The 18,907-nt window shown below is 47.2% G+C and overlaps 1 protein-coding gene across 2 annotated transcripts in view; it reads left to right on the forward strand.

The window, feature by feature from the left end:
- Positions 1-1,316: 1,316 nt before the first annotated feature.
- The window catches only part of RAC1 (Rac family small GTPase 1), a 30,283-nt gene continuing 12,692 nt past the window's right edge, over positions 1,317-18,907 (forward strand). For both annotated transcript variants that reach the window (XM_003895705.2, XM_003895704.2), the window contains exons 1-2: positions 1,317-1,653; positions 13,930-14,001. In XM_003895705.2, the coding sequence (XP_003895754.1) occupies positions 1,619-1,653; positions 13,930-14,001 (107 nt within the window). In that variant the 5' untranslated portion in view covers positions 1,317-1,618. The remainder of the gene's footprint in view (positions 1,654-13,929; positions 14,002-18,907) is intronic.

The raw sequence follows: 18,907 nt of genomic DNA on the forward strand, positions 1-18,907 counted from the left end.
GCCTTCTGGGTTCAAGCGATTCTCCTGTTTCAGCCTCCTAAGTAGTTGGGATTAAAGGTGCCTGCCACCACATCCGGTTAATTTTTGTATTTTTTATTTATTTATTTTTTGAGACGGAGTCTCGGTCGGTATCCCAGGCTGGAGTGTAGTGGCGCGATATCAGCTTGCTGCAACCTCCACCTTCTGGGTCCCGGTTCAAGCAATTCTCCTGCCTCAGCCTCCCGAGAAGCTGGGATTACAGGCACACGCCACCATGCCCAGCTACTTTTTTTTTTTTATTTTTAGTAGAGATGGGGTTTCACCATGTTGGCCAGGCTGGTCTTGAACTCCTGACCTCGTGATCCGCCTGTTTCAGTTTCCCAAAGTGCTGGGATTACAGGCGTGAGCCATCATTTTGTATTTTTTTTTAGTAGAGATGGGGTTTCACCATGTTGATGAGACCGGTCTCGAACTCCTGAACTTGTGATCCACCCGCCTCGGCCTCCCAACCAAAGTGCTGAGATCACAGGCGAGAGGTGAGCCACGGCGCCCAGCCACCACAGGTTCCTTTTTTTTGAGACGGAGTCTGGCTCTGACTCCAGGCTGGAGTGTAGTGGCGCCCTCTCAGCTCACTGCAACCACCGCCTCCCAGGTTCAAGCAATTCTCCTGCCTCAGCTTCCTGAGTAGCTGGGACTACAGGTGCGCGCCTCCACGCCCGGCTAATTTTTTGTATTTTTAGTACAGACGGGGTTTCACCATGTTGGCCAGGATGGTCTCAATCTCTTGACCTTGTGATCCGCCCTCCTCGGCCTCCCAAAGTGCTGGGATTACAGGCGTGAGCCACCGCGCCCTGACAGGTTCCTCTTGATGTTTTTTTTTTTGAGACGGAGTTTCGCTCTTGTCGCCCAGGCTGGAGTGCAATGGCGTGATCTCGGCCCACTGCAACCTCCGCCTTCCGGGTTCAAGCGATTCTCCTGCCTCAGCCTCCTGAGGAGTTGGGATTACAGGTGCCCGCCACCACGCCCCGTTAATTTTTTGTATTTTTATTAGAGACCGGGGTTTCACTATGTTGGCCAGGCTGGTCTTGAACTCTTGACCTCAGGTAATCCGCCCCCCTCGGCCTCCCAAAGTGCTGGGATTACAGGCGTGAGCCACCGCGCCCGACTGACAGGTTCCTCTTAAAGCCTAAACCGTGAACCCCAGGGAAAGGACCTGCAGGTCCGGCCACGCCCAGACCTCCTTAGCGCGCCAAGATGGCGGCCGCCGCGCCCCGCGGTCGGAGCCGAGCGGTCCCGAGCGCTTCCGAGCATTCCCGAAGTCCAGAGAAACTCCGGGAGCGGCGCGGGAGGGAGCGGCCCCGCCCGGAACCTGGGAGCCGCGACGCCGGCGCGGGGGAGGGGAGGCCGGATGTGAGTGGAGCGGCCATTTCCTGTTTCTCTGCAGTTTTCCTGAGCTTTGGGTGGTGGCCGCTGCCGGGCTTGAGCTTCCAGTCCGCGGAGGGCGAGGCGGCGTGGACAGCGGCCCCGGCACCCAGCGCCCCGCCGCCCTCAAGCCGCGCGCTCGTCCGCCGCGCCCTGAGCCCGCCGCTTCCTATCTCAGCGCCCTGCCGCCGCCGCCGCGGCCCAGCGAGCGGCCCAGATGCAGGCCATCAAGTGTGTGGTGGTGGGAGACGGGTGAGTGCGCGGCCGGGGCCGGACTGGGGACGGCGGGGTCGGTCGCGGGCGGGGGTCTGGCCCGGACTGAGACCCAGGCAGGCAGGCCGCCCGCCCGCTGCGGGCTCGCGTAGGCGGTGGGCCTGGGCCTGTATCGCGGGGCGGGGGCCGCGGGCTGGCGCCCCCACTGGACCCTGACTTACCGGGCGGCGCGTGCCTGGTTCTGGCTCTGGATGGAGGAGGGCCTTGCCGCTCGCCGGCCGGAGGGAAAAGTGAACTCCACCCTCCGGCTTTCTTCCCGGACGCCGCCCGCCGCCCTCCTCGGGAGCGCTCGTAGAGGAAGCGCTCTTGGAGATTTTGACCATTTTTCCAAAAAGGGACTCTTTCTTGTTTTTTTGCATGAACCTCTCAATTCGCCTTGAGAGCTGTTGGGAACGCGGCGGTCAAGTCGATATTTGATGCATGCTTGATTGTGCGGGCCTCTTTGGTGCCCCCAAACTTTTCTTTAGAAAAATGTATTTTTTTCATAGACCGGTTCTCGCTGTGTTGCACAGGCCGGTCTCGAACTCCTGGGTTCAGGCGATCCTCCCATCCCAGCCTCCCAAAAATGCTGGGATTACAGGCGTGTGCCACCAAGCCTGGCTAATCTTTAAAACTTTTTGTAGAAATGGGGGTTGGGGGTCTCGCTGTGTTGTCCAGGCTGGTCTCGAATTGCTGCGCTCAAGTGATTCTCCTGCCTCTCAGCCTCCAAAAGTGCTGGGGTGACACCGCGCCCGGCTTCTAAACTTATTTTCGAGCAGGATTTTTCAACTTACACTTCTGCCACTGTTAGGATTCTTAAAATTGTTGTTTTCGCCTATTCCGTGGAGAAAGTTTTTAAGATGCTGGCTGGGAGGAGCCGGCTGTAAGGGGCACTGTTTTTTCTTTTCTTTCTTTTTTTTTTTTTTTTTTTTTAACGTGGTGTGGTCATTGACAAACTGTTCTTTGCTTAACGCGTTAGGTATGGGATGTAGCAGAACTGGCCCCCTGTGACTCCAGGCATTGCTTTTCTCATGACTGTCTGTGGTGGTTACAGGCCCTGGAGGAAGACAAGACTTGTCTTATGCAATTTTTTTCTCCCATAGAAACAAGAATCTCAGTGTAACCCAAGCAAAATCGCGCGTCTCAGCGTTGCTTGTATAGGTTAGTGTTAGCAAGGAAGAATTACTACCAGTTTAATAAAACTCAGTGCAACTGGTACATGTTCCAGTAAAGTCCAAGGCAAGCTCTGGCATCACGGTTAACTGGTTGATATTCTTCAAACTTGTCATTAGGACAGATTTTGGTTCTTGCAATTCAGATGCAAGAATAATAATTAGACAACTGATTTTTGTAAGATGCCCATCTGTCATATTTGTCTTGGAAATGTGAAAGAATATTATTAATGCCTCATAATTCTGTTTATATAATAACTAAAAATTCTAGCTTTCACTTATTTAAGAGTATGTAGGCTATCCAAGGTTTTTTTTTTTTTTTTTTGTGAGACGGAATCTCATTCTATTGCCCAGGCTGGAGTGCAGTGGCACGATTGCGGCTCACTGCAACCTCCGCCTCCCAGGTTCAAGCGATCCTCCTGCCTCAGCCTCCCTAGTAGTTGGGATTATAGGCATGCGCCACCGTGCCAGGCTAATTTTTGTATTTTTTAGTAGAAACGGGGTTTCACCATGTTGGCCAGGCTGGTCTCGAACTCCCGACCTCAGGTGATCCACCCGCCTGGGTCTCCCAGAGTGTTGGGATTACAGGTGTGAGCCACCGCGCCCAGCCCAATTTTTTTTTTCTTTCTTTCTTTTTTTTTTTGTTTTTTTTTGTTTTGAGACAGGGTCTCACTCTGTTGCCCAGGCTGGAGTACAATGGCGCTATCTCTGTTCCTGCACCCTCTGCCTCCCGGGTTCAAGCAATTCTCATGCCTCAGCCTCACAAGTACCTGGGATTACAGGCACACATCACCACACCCAGCTAATTTTATTTATTTATTTATTTTTAATTTTTTTGGTAGAGATAGAGTTTCGCCATGTTGGCCAGGCTGGTCTCAAACTCCTGACTTCAAGTGATCCCCCCCCCCCCGCCTGTTTTTTTTTTTACAAGTCATATTACTGATAATTATTTGAAAAATTCTGAAACTAAAACATAAGCATAGCAGATACGTTTGTTTAATACTAACTGATTAAGGACCTCTGCTGTTTGAATTGGCTGTTTTATCTAGTCAGATAACTTGTCGAATGCCTATCCTGGAATCTGGACCCTCCCTTCAAATACCCACTCCACCGCTTACATGGGGTAACCCTAAGCACATCCCCCACCTCCCAGGAGAGGTGGTTCAGCGGGAGGTCAACAAGAGTAAACAAGATGTTGGTTATTAACTACTTTGCAGGTGCCCCTTGCTGAGTGCTTAGTAAGTGCCAGGTACTGTTACTGCGGTTTCTACTACTGAGGCTCTGTGAGGGAGTATTAGGTTTAAAAACCTGTGGCCTTAAGGTTTCAGTCTGTTTTTTTTTTTTTTTAATTAGTTATGAGCATTTGAGCAAGCACAGTTTTGTTTTTTTTTTTTTTGAGACAGAGTCTCGCTCTGTCGCCAGTTCTGGAGTGCAGTGGCGCAATCTTGGCTCACTGCAAGCTCCGCCTTCCGGGTTCACTCTGTTCTCCTGCCTCAGCCTCCCGAGTAGCTGGGACTACAGGCGCCCGCCACCACGCCCGGCTAATTTTTTTGTATTTTTAGTAGAGACGGGGTGTCGCCGTGTTAACCAGGATGGTCTTGATCTCCTGACCTCGTGATCTGCCCGCCTCGGCCTCCCAAAGTGCTGGGATTACAGGCTTGAGCCACCGTGCCTGGCCAAAGATGTATCTCTAATAGTTTCTGTTTTTGGTTTTTTTTTTTTTTTGAGACAGGGTCTCACTGTTGCCCAGGCTGGAGTGCAATGGCAGAATCTCAGTTCACCACAACCTCCACCTCCTGGGTTTCAAGCGACCCTCCCACCTCAGCCTCCCGAGTAGTTGGGACTACAGGCACATGTGTCTACTCCTAGCTAATTACAGGCGTGGTGGCACACGCCTGTAATCCCAGCTACTCAGGAGGTTGAGGCAGGAGAATCGCTTGGATCTGGGAGGTCGAGGTTGCAGTGAGCCAAGATTGTACCACTGCACTCCAGCCTGTGTGACAGAGGGAAACTCTCACTTTTTTTTTTTTTTTTAAAGGGGATACACCATCGTCAATTCCTGCTTTGACCCTTTGCCTGGACCATGGCAGTGTCCTTTCAGGCTGTACCTCCATCCTGCCCTCCTGTGCCTCTGCTTACACTGGGCTCCAAAGGAAACTCCTGCTCCTTGTCTCATCCCTAGGGGTGTTTCTGTCTTCTCATTGCTAGTCTTTGGATGCCTTGCCATCTTGTTTGCTCCTTAACTCTGCGTACAGCTTTGTGAATAATTCCTTCATGAAAATCTCTATTCGAATCTTCTGGGATGAATTTTTTTCTTCTGGGACCCTGACTGATAGAGACTGGTAATGCACCCATATGAAAATATGTCAGCCGGGCGTGGTGGCTCACGCCTGTAATCCCAGCACTTGGGAAGGCCAAGGCAGGAGGATCACCTGAGGTCAGGGGTTTGAGACCAGCCTGGCCAACATGGTGAAACCCTGTTTCTACTGAAAGTACAAAAATTAGCTGGGCATGATGGCGGGTGCCTGTAGTGCCAGCTACTCTGGGGGCTGAGGCAGGAGAGTGGCGTGAACCTGGGAGGCGGAGCTTGCAGTGAGCCGAGATCGCACCACTGCACTCCAGCCTGGGCGACAGGGCAAGACTCCTTCTCAAACAAAAAGAAAAAAATTCTAGATTTCCTGAATAGCAATTTAATTGAGATTGGCCATGAAATATGACATAGGGTTAATACTTTTTTATTCTTTTTTTTTTTTTTTTTTGGGACGGAGTCTCACTCTGTTGCCCAGGCTGGAGTGCAGTGGCCGGATCTCAGCTCACTGCAAGCTCCGCCTCCCGGGTTCTCACCATTCTTCCGCCTCAGCCTCCCAAGTAGCTGGGACTACAGGCGCCCACTACCTCGTCCGGCTAGTTTTTTTGAATTTTTTTTTAATAGAGACGGGGTTTCACCATGTAAGCCACGATGGTCTCGATCTCCTGACCTCGTGATCCGCCCGTCTCAGCCTCCCAAAGTGCTGGGATTACAGGCTTGAGCCACCGCGCCCGGCCAATACCTTTTTATTCTAAGATAGTTGTTTCTGAGCATGGGCTCTATGATACTGTTTTTCCGCCACCTTACTGCTGCCCCACCCTGTAACTTTCACTTAGTGGACCTTTGCCCCAAGATTTCTCTCAACTTTTCTTAGGTAAGACAGTATCACCTGGGCACGATGGCTCACGCCTGTAATCCCAGTACTTTGGGAGGCCAAGGTGGGTAGATTGCCTGAAGTCAGGAATTCGAGATCAGTCTGGCCAACATGGTGAAACCCTGTCTCTACTAAAAATACAAAAAAATTAGCCAGAGATGGTGGTGGGTGCCTGTAATCCCAGCTACTCAGGAGGTTGAGGCAGGGGAATTGTTTGAACCAAGGGAGGTGGAAGTTGCAGTGAGCCGAGATCACGCCACTGCACTCCAGCCTGGGTAACAGAGCGAGACTCCGTCTCAAAAAAAAGACAGCATTTTACATTCAGGTATTTATAAACAACAGTTTTATTTTTTATTTGTTTATATTTTATCTTGGCTCACTGCAGCCTCCGCCTCCTGGGTTCAAGTGGTTCTACTGCCTCAGACTCCCGAGTAGCTGGGATTACAGGCGTGCTCCACCACACTGGCTAATTTTGTATTTTTAGTAGGAACGGGGTTTCTCCATGTTAGCCAGGCTGGTTTCAAACTCCTGACCTCAGGTTATCCACCCGCCTTGGCCTCCCAAAATACTGGGATTACAGGCGTGAGCCACTACGCCTGGCAATTTTTTGTATTTTTAATAGAGACAGGGTTTTACCATGTTCACCAGGTTGGTTTCAAACTCCTGACCTTAGGTGATCTGCCTGTCTTGGCCTCCCAAAGTGCTGGGATTACGGGTGTGAGCCATCATCCCTGGTCTAAACAATTGCTTTATCTTTATTTTTATTTTTATTTTTTTAAATTGCTTATTATTATGTTTTGAGACGGAATCTCGCTCTGTCACCGAGGCTGGAATGCAGTGGCGCGATATGGGCTCACAGCAACCTCTGCCTCCCGGGTTGAAGTGATTCTCTTGCCTCAGCCTCCTGAGTAGCTGGGATTACAGGCACCCACCAATGCGCCCGGCTAATTTTTGTATTTTTAGTAGAGATGGGGTTTCACCATCTTGGCCAGGCTGGTCTCAAACTCCTGACCTCAGGTGATCCACCCGCCTCAGCCTTCCAAAGTGCTGGGATTACAGGCGTGAGCCACCACGCCCAGTCTGATTTTGAAAAAGAATAGGGGTTGTGTGCAGTTAGATATAAATTCTTATTTTTGAACTCTTGTGTGTTCAGCTGGCTTGTATCAGCCACACCAGGGTTAGACTTGATTCTAGAAAGGTAGTCTAAAGTAAAGCCTGCTTCAGACTTCAACTCAGTTGTACATGGTGTCTTCAGCCTGAATGAGAAACTTTATGCAGTATCTTAATTTTTGAAGTCTCTAGTGGTGATAATGGCTAGCTAGCTTTCTTTTTTTTTGTTTTGTAGAGACAGAGTCTTGCTCTGTCTCCAGGCTGGAGTACAGTGGCACAATATCAGCTCCCTGCAACCTCTACCTCCCAGGTTCAAGCAATTCTCCTGCCTCAGCCTCCCACCATGCCCAGCTAATTTCTTTTGTATTTTAGTGGAGATGGGATTTCACCGTGCTGCCCAGGCTGGTCTTGAACTCCTAAGGTCAGGCAGTCCACCCACCTCACCCTCCCAAAGTGCTAGGATTATAGGTGTGAGCCACCGCACCTGGCCTGTGGCTAGTTTTCTTTACATTGATTGTGAAGTCAGCTATTAGTGGTAGAACATCATAATTTTAGATTAGGTTTTGTGTTTATTTAGCGCTGAACTACTCTAGTGGTATATTTTTCCGGACAGATTTTATCTGCATAATTAATGCAATTATATATAAGGTCTACCGTTACATAATCCCCATACCTTATTTCTCAGTGTAAATTGAAGACCTTTATGCAAGATCTTTAATTTATTCAATAAGTATGAATATATATTTGACAGTTACTAAATTCTGCCTTGTCCTTAAGATCTACATACTTTTTTTTGTTTGTTTTTTGAGTCAGAGTCTTGCTCTGTTGCCCAGGCTGGAGTACAGTGGTGTGATCTCGGCTCACTGCAACCTCCACCCCCCGGCCTCAAGCAATACTTCTGCCTCAGCCTCCTGAGTAGCTGGGATTACAGGCGCCTGCCACTACACTCAACTAATTTTTTGTGTTAATAGAGATGCGGTTTCACTATGTTGGTCAGTCTGGTCTTGTACTCCTGCCTGAAGTGATCCACCTGCTTTGGCCTCCCAAAGTGCTGGAATTACAGGCAAGAGCCACCGCGCCTGGCCAAGATCGCTTTTAAGACAGCAGTATATGCTGTGTATTTTGGTTTGCAATTGTAATTGTCATTGGAAGAGTTTGGCTTTTCTGTCCTAAGATCGACGTGTCTTTAAAAAAAGGCAGTGCAGAAAGTTGTTATTTTTGAGCTTCCTGGATCTTTTTTTTTTTTTTTTTTTTTTTTTTTACATGAGGAAATTCCTAGTGTTTCCAGATTTATTGATTGTGTGTGCTTTTAAGTTTTGGTTTATAGATTTCAGGAAGTAACACTCCCCTCAAAAAGTAAGTAAAAAGTTCTGTTGGCTGGGCGTGGTGGCTCACGGCTGTAACCCCAGCACTTTGGAAGGCCAGGTGGGTGGATCTCCTGAGGTCAGGAATTCGAGACCAGTCTGGCCAACATGGCAAAACCCCATCTCTACTTAAAAAAAAAAAAAAAAAAAAAAGCTGGATGTGGTGGCACTTACCTGTACTCCCAGCTACTTGGGAGGCTGAGGCAGGAGAATTGTTTGAACCCAGCAGGCGGAGGTTGTGGTGAGCCAGGATTGCACCACTGGGCTCCAGCCTGGGAGACAGAGCCAAGACTCTGCCTTTTTTAAAAAAAAAAAAAATGTTATCTTAATGGAGAAATGAAGAGCATAATAGGAACATAAGTTATTTGCTTTCATTGTGGTTATTTCTACAGGATAGGGCAGGGGAAGCACAGATAGGTTAAGAAAAATTGTAGCATCATGAACTAGGGGGAAATCCAATGTAGAAATGGCATGAACTTTCTTCCAGCCCACTCATGTTGTTTCCTAGAGTGATGACATCGCTCAATGATTGAAAAGAGGTTGAACTGAGCAGTTAATTATATAAAGTTAGAAATTCCAAAGCAAGTAGTAACTTCCAGAAATTCTCCAGCAGCATGAGTCAAGACTTATGGCCAAATATGGCTTCCATTCTTCATGAAGGAAAGGCCATGGAAAGGCTGTCAACAATTGCCCAGTGCAGATGTTGACTTGGTTTGTGGAAGTGCAGCGTGGACAAGGAAGGAATAAATACGCTAATAGGAGTGGAATAACCTTTTTCTTTTACCCATTTTAAGAAATTAAGTAAAAGTTTTCATCAAAAGACTTAGGAGTTGATTTTATCTTTTAAGATTGCACTTAGTAGGCCGGGCGCGGTGGCTCAAGCCTGTAATCCCAGCACTTTGGGAGGCCGAGACGGGCGGATCACGAGGTCAGGAGATCGAGACCATCATGGCTAATATGGTGAAACCCCGTCTCTACTAAAAATACAAAAAACTAGCCGGGCGAGGTGGCGGGCGCCTGTAGTCCCAGCTACTCGGGAGGCTGAGGCAGGAGAATGGCGTAAACCCGGGAGGCGGAGCTTGCAGTGAGCTGAGATCCGGCCACTACACTCCAGCCTGGGCGACAGAGCGAGACTCCGTCTCAAGAAAAAAAAAAAAAAAAAAAAAAAGATTGCACTTAGTTTAAAGGTAAGGTTACACTTTAAAGTAAGAATTCTATAATAATCATGTTTTTATAAGACATAGATTTGTAACAAATAGTGACTGGTAATAAAATTTCAGTCAATATCAGGTTATGCCAGTGTCTTGAATTTCTTGACAGTTGAGCCTTTCTCAGCTAAAGATGTCATTTGGTAAAGGAAGTTTTAGAGGATGTTAGACACAGCTGGTTGCATTTATAGTAGTAGCTTTGTTCCTCATATGCATAGAAGAGACATAGGACAGGATCGTAAAAGAAGTGATATGACGTTTTATCATAACAGTCAAAACCTTGAAGCAGCTTATTCTTGACACTGAGTGGCAACTGTTGTTAAGGTTTTTTTTTTTTTTTTTTTTTTTTTTTTGAGACGGAGTCTCGCTCTGCCGCCCAGGCTCGAGTGCAGTGGCCAGATCTCAGCTCACTGCAAGCTCCGCCTCCCGGATTCACGCCATTCTCCTGCCTCAGCCTCCCAAGTAGCTACAGGCGCCCGCCATCTCGCCCGGCTAGTTTTTTGTATTTTTTTAGTAGAGACGGGGTTTCACCGTGTTCGCCAGGATGGTCTTGATCTCCTGACCTCGTGATCCACTCGTCTCGGCCTCCCAAAGTGCTGGGATTACAGGCTTGAGCCACCGCGCCCGGCCTGTTGTTAAGGTTTTTACACAACCTTTATCTTTTTTTTTTTGAAACGGAGTTTCACTCTTGTTGCCCAGGTTGGAGTGCAATGGTGCAATCTTGGCTCACTGCAACTTCTGCCTCCTGGTTTGAGGCGACTCTCCTGCCTCAGCCTCCTGAGTAGCTGGGATTACAGGCATGCACCCCCAGCTAATTTTGTAGTTTCTCCATGTTGGTCAGGCTGGTCTCGAACTCCTGACCTCAGGTCACCTGCCCGCCTTGGCCTCCCAAAGTGCTGGGATTATAGGCGTGAGCCACCGTGCCCAGCCAACCTTTATCATTTTTAAAAAGGTCCCTTAGAGCCTTAGGCTCCACTTTCTTCCTCAGGTGCCACATGTAAACCATGGCTAAGCGATGCTTGTTCTGCCTCCGAGTTCAAGCAGTCCATGAAACAGCCCACTTGTCTTCACTGTCCAGTCGCCATTCTTGGTCCAGGCCACCCTGGGTGGCCCCTGAACTGTAGCAGCAGCTTCCATGTGTGCCTGCCTTGAGTGAGTCCCTGGCATTCTCAGGCCTCCTGCCACACTGCAGCTGGAGGCTTCTTCTAAAATCCAGTGCTTTCTTGGCAACTTAAAACCTGTGACTTTCCAAGTAGGATCTTGTCCCCACGTCTTTAACAAGAAGAGGTAACATATTTCCCTGTACCACTGCTTACTTCCCTCTAATTCCTGGGCTGAAGGGATCGTCTTCCTTCAGTCTCCTGAGTAGCTGGGACTACAAGCACGTGCCACCACGCCCCGCTTATTTTTGAATTTTTTTATGGAAACAGGGTCTCCCTGACTGGTCTTGAACTCCTGGGCTCAGCGATCCTCCCACCTCATGCTCCTGTGCTGAGATTACAGCCTCCTGTGCTGGGATTACAGGCCTAAGCCACCGCACCAGGCTTTTATTTTTTAATATAAAAAATTTTATTTTTTTGAGACAGGGTCTCACTTTGTCCCTCAGGCTGGATGCAGTGGTGCAATCTTGGTTCCCTGCAGCCTTGACCTCCCTCCTGGGTTCAAGTGATCCTCCTGCCTCAGCCCCTCAAATAGCTGAGACTACCGGTGCACACTGCCACACCCACCTAATTTTTGGATTTTTAGTGGAGACCGGGTTTCTCTCCATGTTGGCCAGGCTGGTCTTGAACTCCAGGGATCAAGCAATCCGTCCGCCTCAGCCTCCCAAAGTGCTAGGATTATAGGCATGAGCCAACATGCCTGGCCTAAAAATATTTTTTTCAGCTCTAGAAATGTTAGCTCTTTTGCTGTGCATTTCCAGAGCTGCTTTAATAATAACAGTTATCACACCCATAATTTCATGTGATGATTGCATTTCTATTTTATTTTTTTGAGACGGAATCTCGCTCTGTCTCCCAGGCTGGAGTGCATGGCGTGATCTCGGCTCACTGCAAACTCTGCCTCCTGGGTTCACGCCATTCTCTTACCTCCGCCTCCAAAGTAGCTGGGATTACAGGCGCCTGCCACCATGCCCAGCTAATTTTTTGTATATTTTGGGTTTCACTATGTTAGCCAGGATGGTCTCGATGGTCTCGATCTCTTGACTGTGTGATCCGCCTGCCTTGGCCTCCCAAGGTGCTAGGATTACATGCATGAGCCACCGCGCCCGGCCATATTCCTTATTTTTAAATTTCATGACTGCACTTACTCCATGAGGTCTTGTTCATTAATATATCTTTAGCACCTCGTGTGCTTCTGGTGTAGCACACGGTTGGTATAAATTGAAATTGAATTAATGCTCACAGTAGTTTGGGGATGGAGCTGGTAGTTTTGCATTAATTTTGCAGGTAAAAAAACAGACATGAGGAAGTTGAAACTTGCCAAGAAAATTACAGCCAGTACGTGCTAGAATTGGCCCTGGGTCTCAAATCTAGGCTTTTGACTCCAAAGCTTAGGCTCCTGCTCATACAGGTTTATTTTCACATTCTAAGCTTTTAACAAAATGTATGTCCAATGAGTCATTTCTGTTTAGAAAGCCTTTAGGAGTTGGAAGCTAATTCCTGGTGATGTAATGTTTGACTCTCTGAAGTCTTTGGAATGGTGAGTTCCAACTTTTGTTAAGCCCTCAATAATGTCATGAGTGAATGAGAATTGGCAAGACTGGCTGGGCCTGTAATCTGCCTTGAGTGTGAGGGAAAATGGAAAAGCGCTTAACTTTATGGTGAATTCTCATTTATAGTAGTTGAGATTGAACGACAAAAATCTTACAAATTATGACACTGATGTATCGTGACCTTGGTAAACTGACAGCACAGCAGACAGAAGGGCTCATTAAGGAGAGCACTTGGCTAACTGAACCCTCAGGATGCCAGAGACTTGAGCTTTCATATAAACCCTTAAGCTTGTCTTGTCAATGGTGTAAAAATTGGAGACCTTTATGTTTTGCTAATGATGTGGTGGTCTTAGTTATTAGGTGATAGCTTCTTGAAAAACATTCCAGGTGGTTGGGAGACTTTCAGCCACCACTCTGACTTCTGCCTGGTGGCACACTGGTAGTACTAGGATTAGTCTCTGCCCATTACCAATTGTGCAGGTGGTGCTCCTTTCTCTGAAATATTTCTACACACTTCTTTGTTTGGAAAGTTTAACTCCCATCCTCTCTGAGCTATTGATTAATATGTCTGGGATGTATTGTGATAGCCCCTGCTTATAGACTTATGGGGCTGTGTGAGGACTGGGGCTGGGGGAGGTGGCAGTTGAATACAGCTGAATTAATGTGATGGCAGTTATGGGTGGTGGTTTATTGACTAAGCACTTTCTCTCAAGAGAATAGTCATTGCCGATTGCCAGAGGGGAGGCTCTAGGGATGTGGTGGGATTTTTGAGCTGTGCCACTTAAGGCAGCAAAATAAGTTACTTAGAGAAGTACAGGTGGCCAAAGAAAGCTGTGCTTGTGTATTAGTATTAAAATACCTTTAGGCTGGGTGTGGTGGCTCACGCCTGTAATCCTAGCGCTTTGGGAGGTCCACGTGGGCGGATCACTTGAAGTCAGGAGTTTGAGACCAGCCTGGCCAACATGGCGAAAATCCATCTGTACTAGAAATAAAAAAAAATTAGCCGGGTGTGGTGGTGGGCACCTGTAATCCCAGCTACTTGGGAGGCAGAGGCTGCAGTGAGCCAAGATGGTGCCACTGCACTCCAGCCTGGGCGACAGCATGAGACTCAGTCTCAAAAAAAAAAAAAAAAGTCTTCGGGATCAAATTTAAGATTCTTGGATGAAAGACTCTACAGATGTTCACAGAAGAGACGTGAAGTTTTAAAATCTTGTTTCTCTTGAATCTTGTACATCGGTAACAACTGTTTCTTGACTATTAATGCTAACACCAGGTACCTAAACAGAACGTAATGGTTCCTGACTCTACCTTTCTGAGAAATTCTAGTTTGTTTACTTTAAATTTCAGGGTACAAATGTGTATGTGGTGACAAAGGGTTATAGAAAACATTGAAAACATTTTCTTTAATGCTAAGCGTGTGATGTATATGCCTTGATTGTTTTTTTCTCTAGAGATTATTTGACAGAATAATGAAAGCTAAGATTACATTCATGTTGACTAAGCAACCTTTTTTCTCTTTCTCTTTAGAGCTGTAGGTAAAACTTGCCTACTGATCAGTTACACAACCAATGCATTTCCTGGAGAATATATCCCTACTGTGTAAGTATCTTGAATTAAATTGGGAACTAACTTGTCTCTGTTATGGTTTTCACATTCCTTTGACTATTTGTTTTGCTGTAAAGCCATCTTTAATCCTCATATGAACAGATACTAAGTTTTTCTTAAACATTCACTGAAATCTATAAGGTATTTTAGGCTTTTAAAAAATAGGGTGGGATGTGGTGATCCCAGCACTTTGGGAGGCTGAGGCGGGTGGATCAGCTGAGGGTCAGGAGTTTGAGACCAGCATGGCCAACGTGATGAAACCCCGTCTCTACTAAAAGTACAAAAAATTAGCTGGGTGTGGTGGCGGGTGCCTGTAATCCCATCTACTTGGGAGGCTGAGGCAGGAGAATCACTCAAACCCTGGAGGCGGAGGTTGCAGTGAGCTGGAATCATGCCACTGTACTCCAGCCTGGGCAGCAAGAGTGAAACTCCATCTCAAAACAAACAAACAAACAAACAAACAAACAAAACAAAAACTTAGGGTAATATAAACTGTTCTGGTGTGATGGAACAAACACAACTTTGCTAATTGATTTTTAAACATCCAGAAGACAAAGTCTAACTTGAAGTATAGAGACTGGATGATGTTAAAGAAAACCAGAGTTGGACACAAGGACTCTGACCAAAACTCTGATCAGAGACAGTCCTTGTCAGTACAAGAGTTTCAGATACATTGGCTTTCTGGGAACTGGAATGAGAAGGATTCCATTATGATTTAATTGGCCTTTTCTGATAAGTCATCAGTTGGTTACATGTCAACATTGAGGTATAGGGCTTTGGAATTGAAACTTGGGTGTGTGTGTTGAAGGGGGTATAGGAGGGTGGAATTGGCTGTTGAATTGCTTACTCCCTGTGGGCAGCAGAATTGGGTGGAGACAGGAAAGTGCTGCTCTGGTGATGGGTTACCCAGGAGCCCATGTAGCTGAGCCTCATAATGCACCATACTGCATTTGCTGTGAGTCCTCCCCGTGTAAGCTGGGTAGGTGTTGCCTCCTCACCTTCTCAGGCACAACACACACCCAGGTGCTCCCTGAAGTGTCATACCCATGTTTTTTGTTGTTGCTGTTTTCCTTTTTTTTTTTTTTTTGGAGTTAGTGTCTCTCTGTCGCCCAGGCTGGAATGTGCAGTGATGCGATCTGAGCTCACTGCAGTGCTGCAATGTCTGCCTCCTGGGTTCAAGCGATTCCCTGCCTCAGCCTCCCAAGTAGCTGGGATTACAGGTGCACACCACCTTGCCCGGCTAATTTTTGTTTCTTTAGTAGTGACAGGTTTCACTATGTTGGCCAGGTTGGTCTCAAACTCCTGACCTCAGGTGATCTGCCCGCCTCGGCCTTCCAAAGTGCTGGGATTTTCAACGCGGAGCCACCGCACTGGTTTCCATTGTCGAAGGGTAAGTGGAATCATGCTGTCCCTGTTGTCCTGAATTTATGAGGGAGATTTTCCTTATCTACATGTGTAGATAAAGGTTAAATCATTAATGATTCATGATTTTGAAGTACTGTAACTGATTTAACCCACTGGTCTGGACTCTTGGTGTTACAAACATTTTTTTTTTTTTTTTTGAGACAGAGTCTGCTCTCACGCCTGTGGCTGGGGTGCAGTGGCCGATCTCAGCTCACTGCAAGCTCCCGCCTCCGCTTAGACCATTCTCCCGCCTCAGCCTCCGAGTAGCTGGGACTACAGGCTCTCAGCCACCTCGGCCTCTCGCTTGTTTTTGTATTTTTAGTAGAGACGGGGTTTCACCGTTAGCCAGGATGGTCTCTGGATCTCCTGACCTTGATCCTGCCTGCCTCGCCTCCCAAAGTGCTGGGATTACAGGCTTGAGCCACCGCGCCCGGCCAACATTTTTGTGTTCAGTGTTGTCCCTCATGTCTTTGTGTACACTCGGATAGATTATTAGAAATGAAATCATGCCAGATCAAAAGACAATAGATGTTTTAAATTTTGGTAGATACAGCCAGGTGTGATTGCTCACACCTGTAATCCCAGCACTTTGGGAGGCCAAGACAGAAGGATCACTTGAGTTCAGGAGTTCGAGACCAGCCTGGCCAACATGGTAAAACCCTCATCTCTACTAAAAATGTAATAATTAGCCGGGCGTGGTCGTGCACTCCTGTAGTCCCAGCTACTCGGGAGGCTGAGGCATGAGAATTGCTTGAACCCGGGAAGCAAAGGTTACAGTGAGCCGAGATTGCACCACTGCACTTCAGCCTGAGCAACAGTGAGACTCTGTCTCCAGAAAAAAAAACATTTAAAAAAAAAATTATTTTTTGGTAGATACTACCAAATTGCTGTCTACAAAGCTGTCACTTTGCTGGCCTTAACTAAAGTGGCCTCTTAGTACACGCTGCCATTACGTGGGTTGAAGTTATCTAACCATTTGCATTTCTAATCACAGATGTGGTTAAAATCTTTGAATTTTTTTTTTTTTTTTTTTGAGACGGAGTCTTGCTCAGTCGCCCAGGCTGGAGTGCCACTGGTGGCGCGATCTCAGCTCACTGCAAGCTCCACCTGCCAGGTTCACGCCATTCTCCTGCCTCAGCCTCTCGAGTAGCTGGGACTACAGGTGCCCGCCACCTAGCCTGGCTAGTTTTTTTTTTTTTTTGTATTTGTAGTTGAGACGGGGTTTCACCGTGTTAGCAAGGATGGTCTTGATCTCCTGATCTCGTGATCCGCCTGTCTCAGCCTCCCAAAGTGCTGGGATTACAGGCGTGAGCGACTGCGCCTGGCTGAATTAATTTTTTTTTTTTTAATTAAGTAATTTTGCTCACGCCTGTAATCCCAGCACTTGGGGAGGCTGAGCTGGGTGGATCACTGAGGTAAGGAGTTTGAGACCAACTTGGCCAACATGGTGAAACTCCGTCTCTACTAAAAATACAAAAGTTAGCTGGGCATGGTGGCACATGACTCTAATCCCAGCTACTCTGAAGGCTGAGGCAGGAGGATTGCTTGAACGTGGGAGGTGGAGGTTGCAGTGAGCCGAGATTGTGCTACTGCACTCCAGCCTGGGCAATAGAGCAAGACCCTGTCTCCAAAAAAAAAAAAAACAAAAAACATGTGTTTTTATAGAGCTACGTCTTGCTATATTGCCCAGGCTGGTCCTGAACACTTGGTCTCAAGTGATTCTCCACCTTGGCCTCCCAAAGTGTTGGTATTACAGGCGTGAGCCACCACACCTGGCTCTTTTGAATGTTTACTGTACATTTTTAGTCTCCTGTGAATTGTTTGTTTAAATCTTTCTTATTTTTCTACTGAAATTTTTTCTAACTGATGGAACATTTCCTTCTTTCCCTCCCCCCTCCCTCTGTCCCTCCTTCCTTCTCCTTTCTTTTCCCCTCCCTCCCTTTTCTTTTTTTTTTTTTTTGAGATGGGATCTTGCAGTATTGCCCAGGCTGGACTTGAACTGCTGGTCCTTCCACCTCAGCCAATTGAGTAGCTAGACTATAGTCATGCTCCACTGCACGTGGCCTGATGGAACGTTTCGTAAATAATCCTTCTCAGTCTGTCATTTGTCTTTGATCTTCATTGTGGTGTCTTCTGCTGTATAGAAATTTAGCATTTAATGTAAATAATACCACATCACTTGGGCGCGGTGGCCCATGCCTTTAATCCCAGCACTTTGGGAGGCGGAAGCAGGTGGATCACGAGGTCAGATCAAGACCAGCCTGATCGACATGGTGAAACCCCATCTCTACTAAAATACAAAAATTACCCGGGCGTGGTGGTGCACACCTGTAATCCCAGCTCCTCAGGAGGCTGAGGCAGGAGAATCGCTTGATCCCAGGAGGCGGAGGTTGCAGTGAGCCAAGATCGCGCCACTGCACTCCAGCCTGGGTGACAGAGTGAGATTCTGTCTCAAAAAAAATAGTAAAATAATAGTAATAATACCACCTGTCCCTCAGAATTGTATGTTGTACCTTAGAAAGGCCTTTCCTATTTAAATAATGCAAAAGTATGCTCTAGTATTTTTTCTAGGTTTTTTGTGGCTAAAATTTTTATCTTTAATCCATTTAGAATTTATTTTTGGTATAGAATGAGGCAAGGACCTGATTCTTTTTCCCTTATAGGGGAAAGAAAGTCACAATACCATTTATCCTATAATCTTTTTCTTATGGAAGCATAATTACCATGTCTGTCACTATCACCTTTTCTTTCTTTCTTCTTCCATTTTTTTTTTTCTTTTTTTGAGACAAAGTTTTGCTCTTGTTGCCCAGGTTGGAGTGCGATAATGTGATCTTGGCCCACTGCAACCTCTGCCTCCCGGGTTCAAGTGATTCTCTTGCCTCAGCCTCCCAAGTAGCTGGGATTACAAGCACCCGCCACCACGCCCCGATTAATTTTTGCAGTTTTAGTAGAGACAGGGTTTTCGTCATGTTGGCCAGGCTGGTCTCAAACTCCTGACCTCAGGTGATCCACCCACCTCGGCCTTCCAAAGTGTTAGGATTACAGGCGTGAGCCACCGTGCCCAGCCTCAGCTTTTTATTATATTTTTCCTTTTCTTTTTTGCCTTCCTGTCCAGAGGAAACACTATTCTTTTCTAAAGCTTGGTTTCTGCTGACCAGTAGCAGTTTTTAACTTGGGTCTGATTTCCTTCTGTCAGCCTGTAGGCTTTGCTGGGTTACCTCTCCTGACTACCTGACTAATTTGTGTAGCAACTTCATGTGAATTTGTTTTTTTTTTTTTTTTTTTGGGAGACGGAGTCTCGCTGTGTCGCCCAGGCTGGAGTGCAATGGTGTGATCTTGGCTCACTGCAAGCTCCGCCTCCCGGGTTCACGCCATTCTCCTGCCTCAGCCTCCTGAGTAGCTGGGACTACAGGTGTCCACCGCCATGCCCGGCTAATTTTTTGTATTTTTAGTAGAGACGGGGTTTCACCGTGTTAGCCAGGATGGTCTGGATCTC

Source organism: Papio anubis, chromosome 4 (genome assembly GCF_008728515.1).
Source record: "Papio anubis isolate 15944 chromosome 4, Panubis1.0, whole genome shotgun sequence".
In the NCBI taxonomy this organism is placed as follows: domain Eukaryota; kingdom Metazoa; phylum Chordata; class Mammalia; order Primates; family Cercopithecidae; genus Papio; species Papio anubis.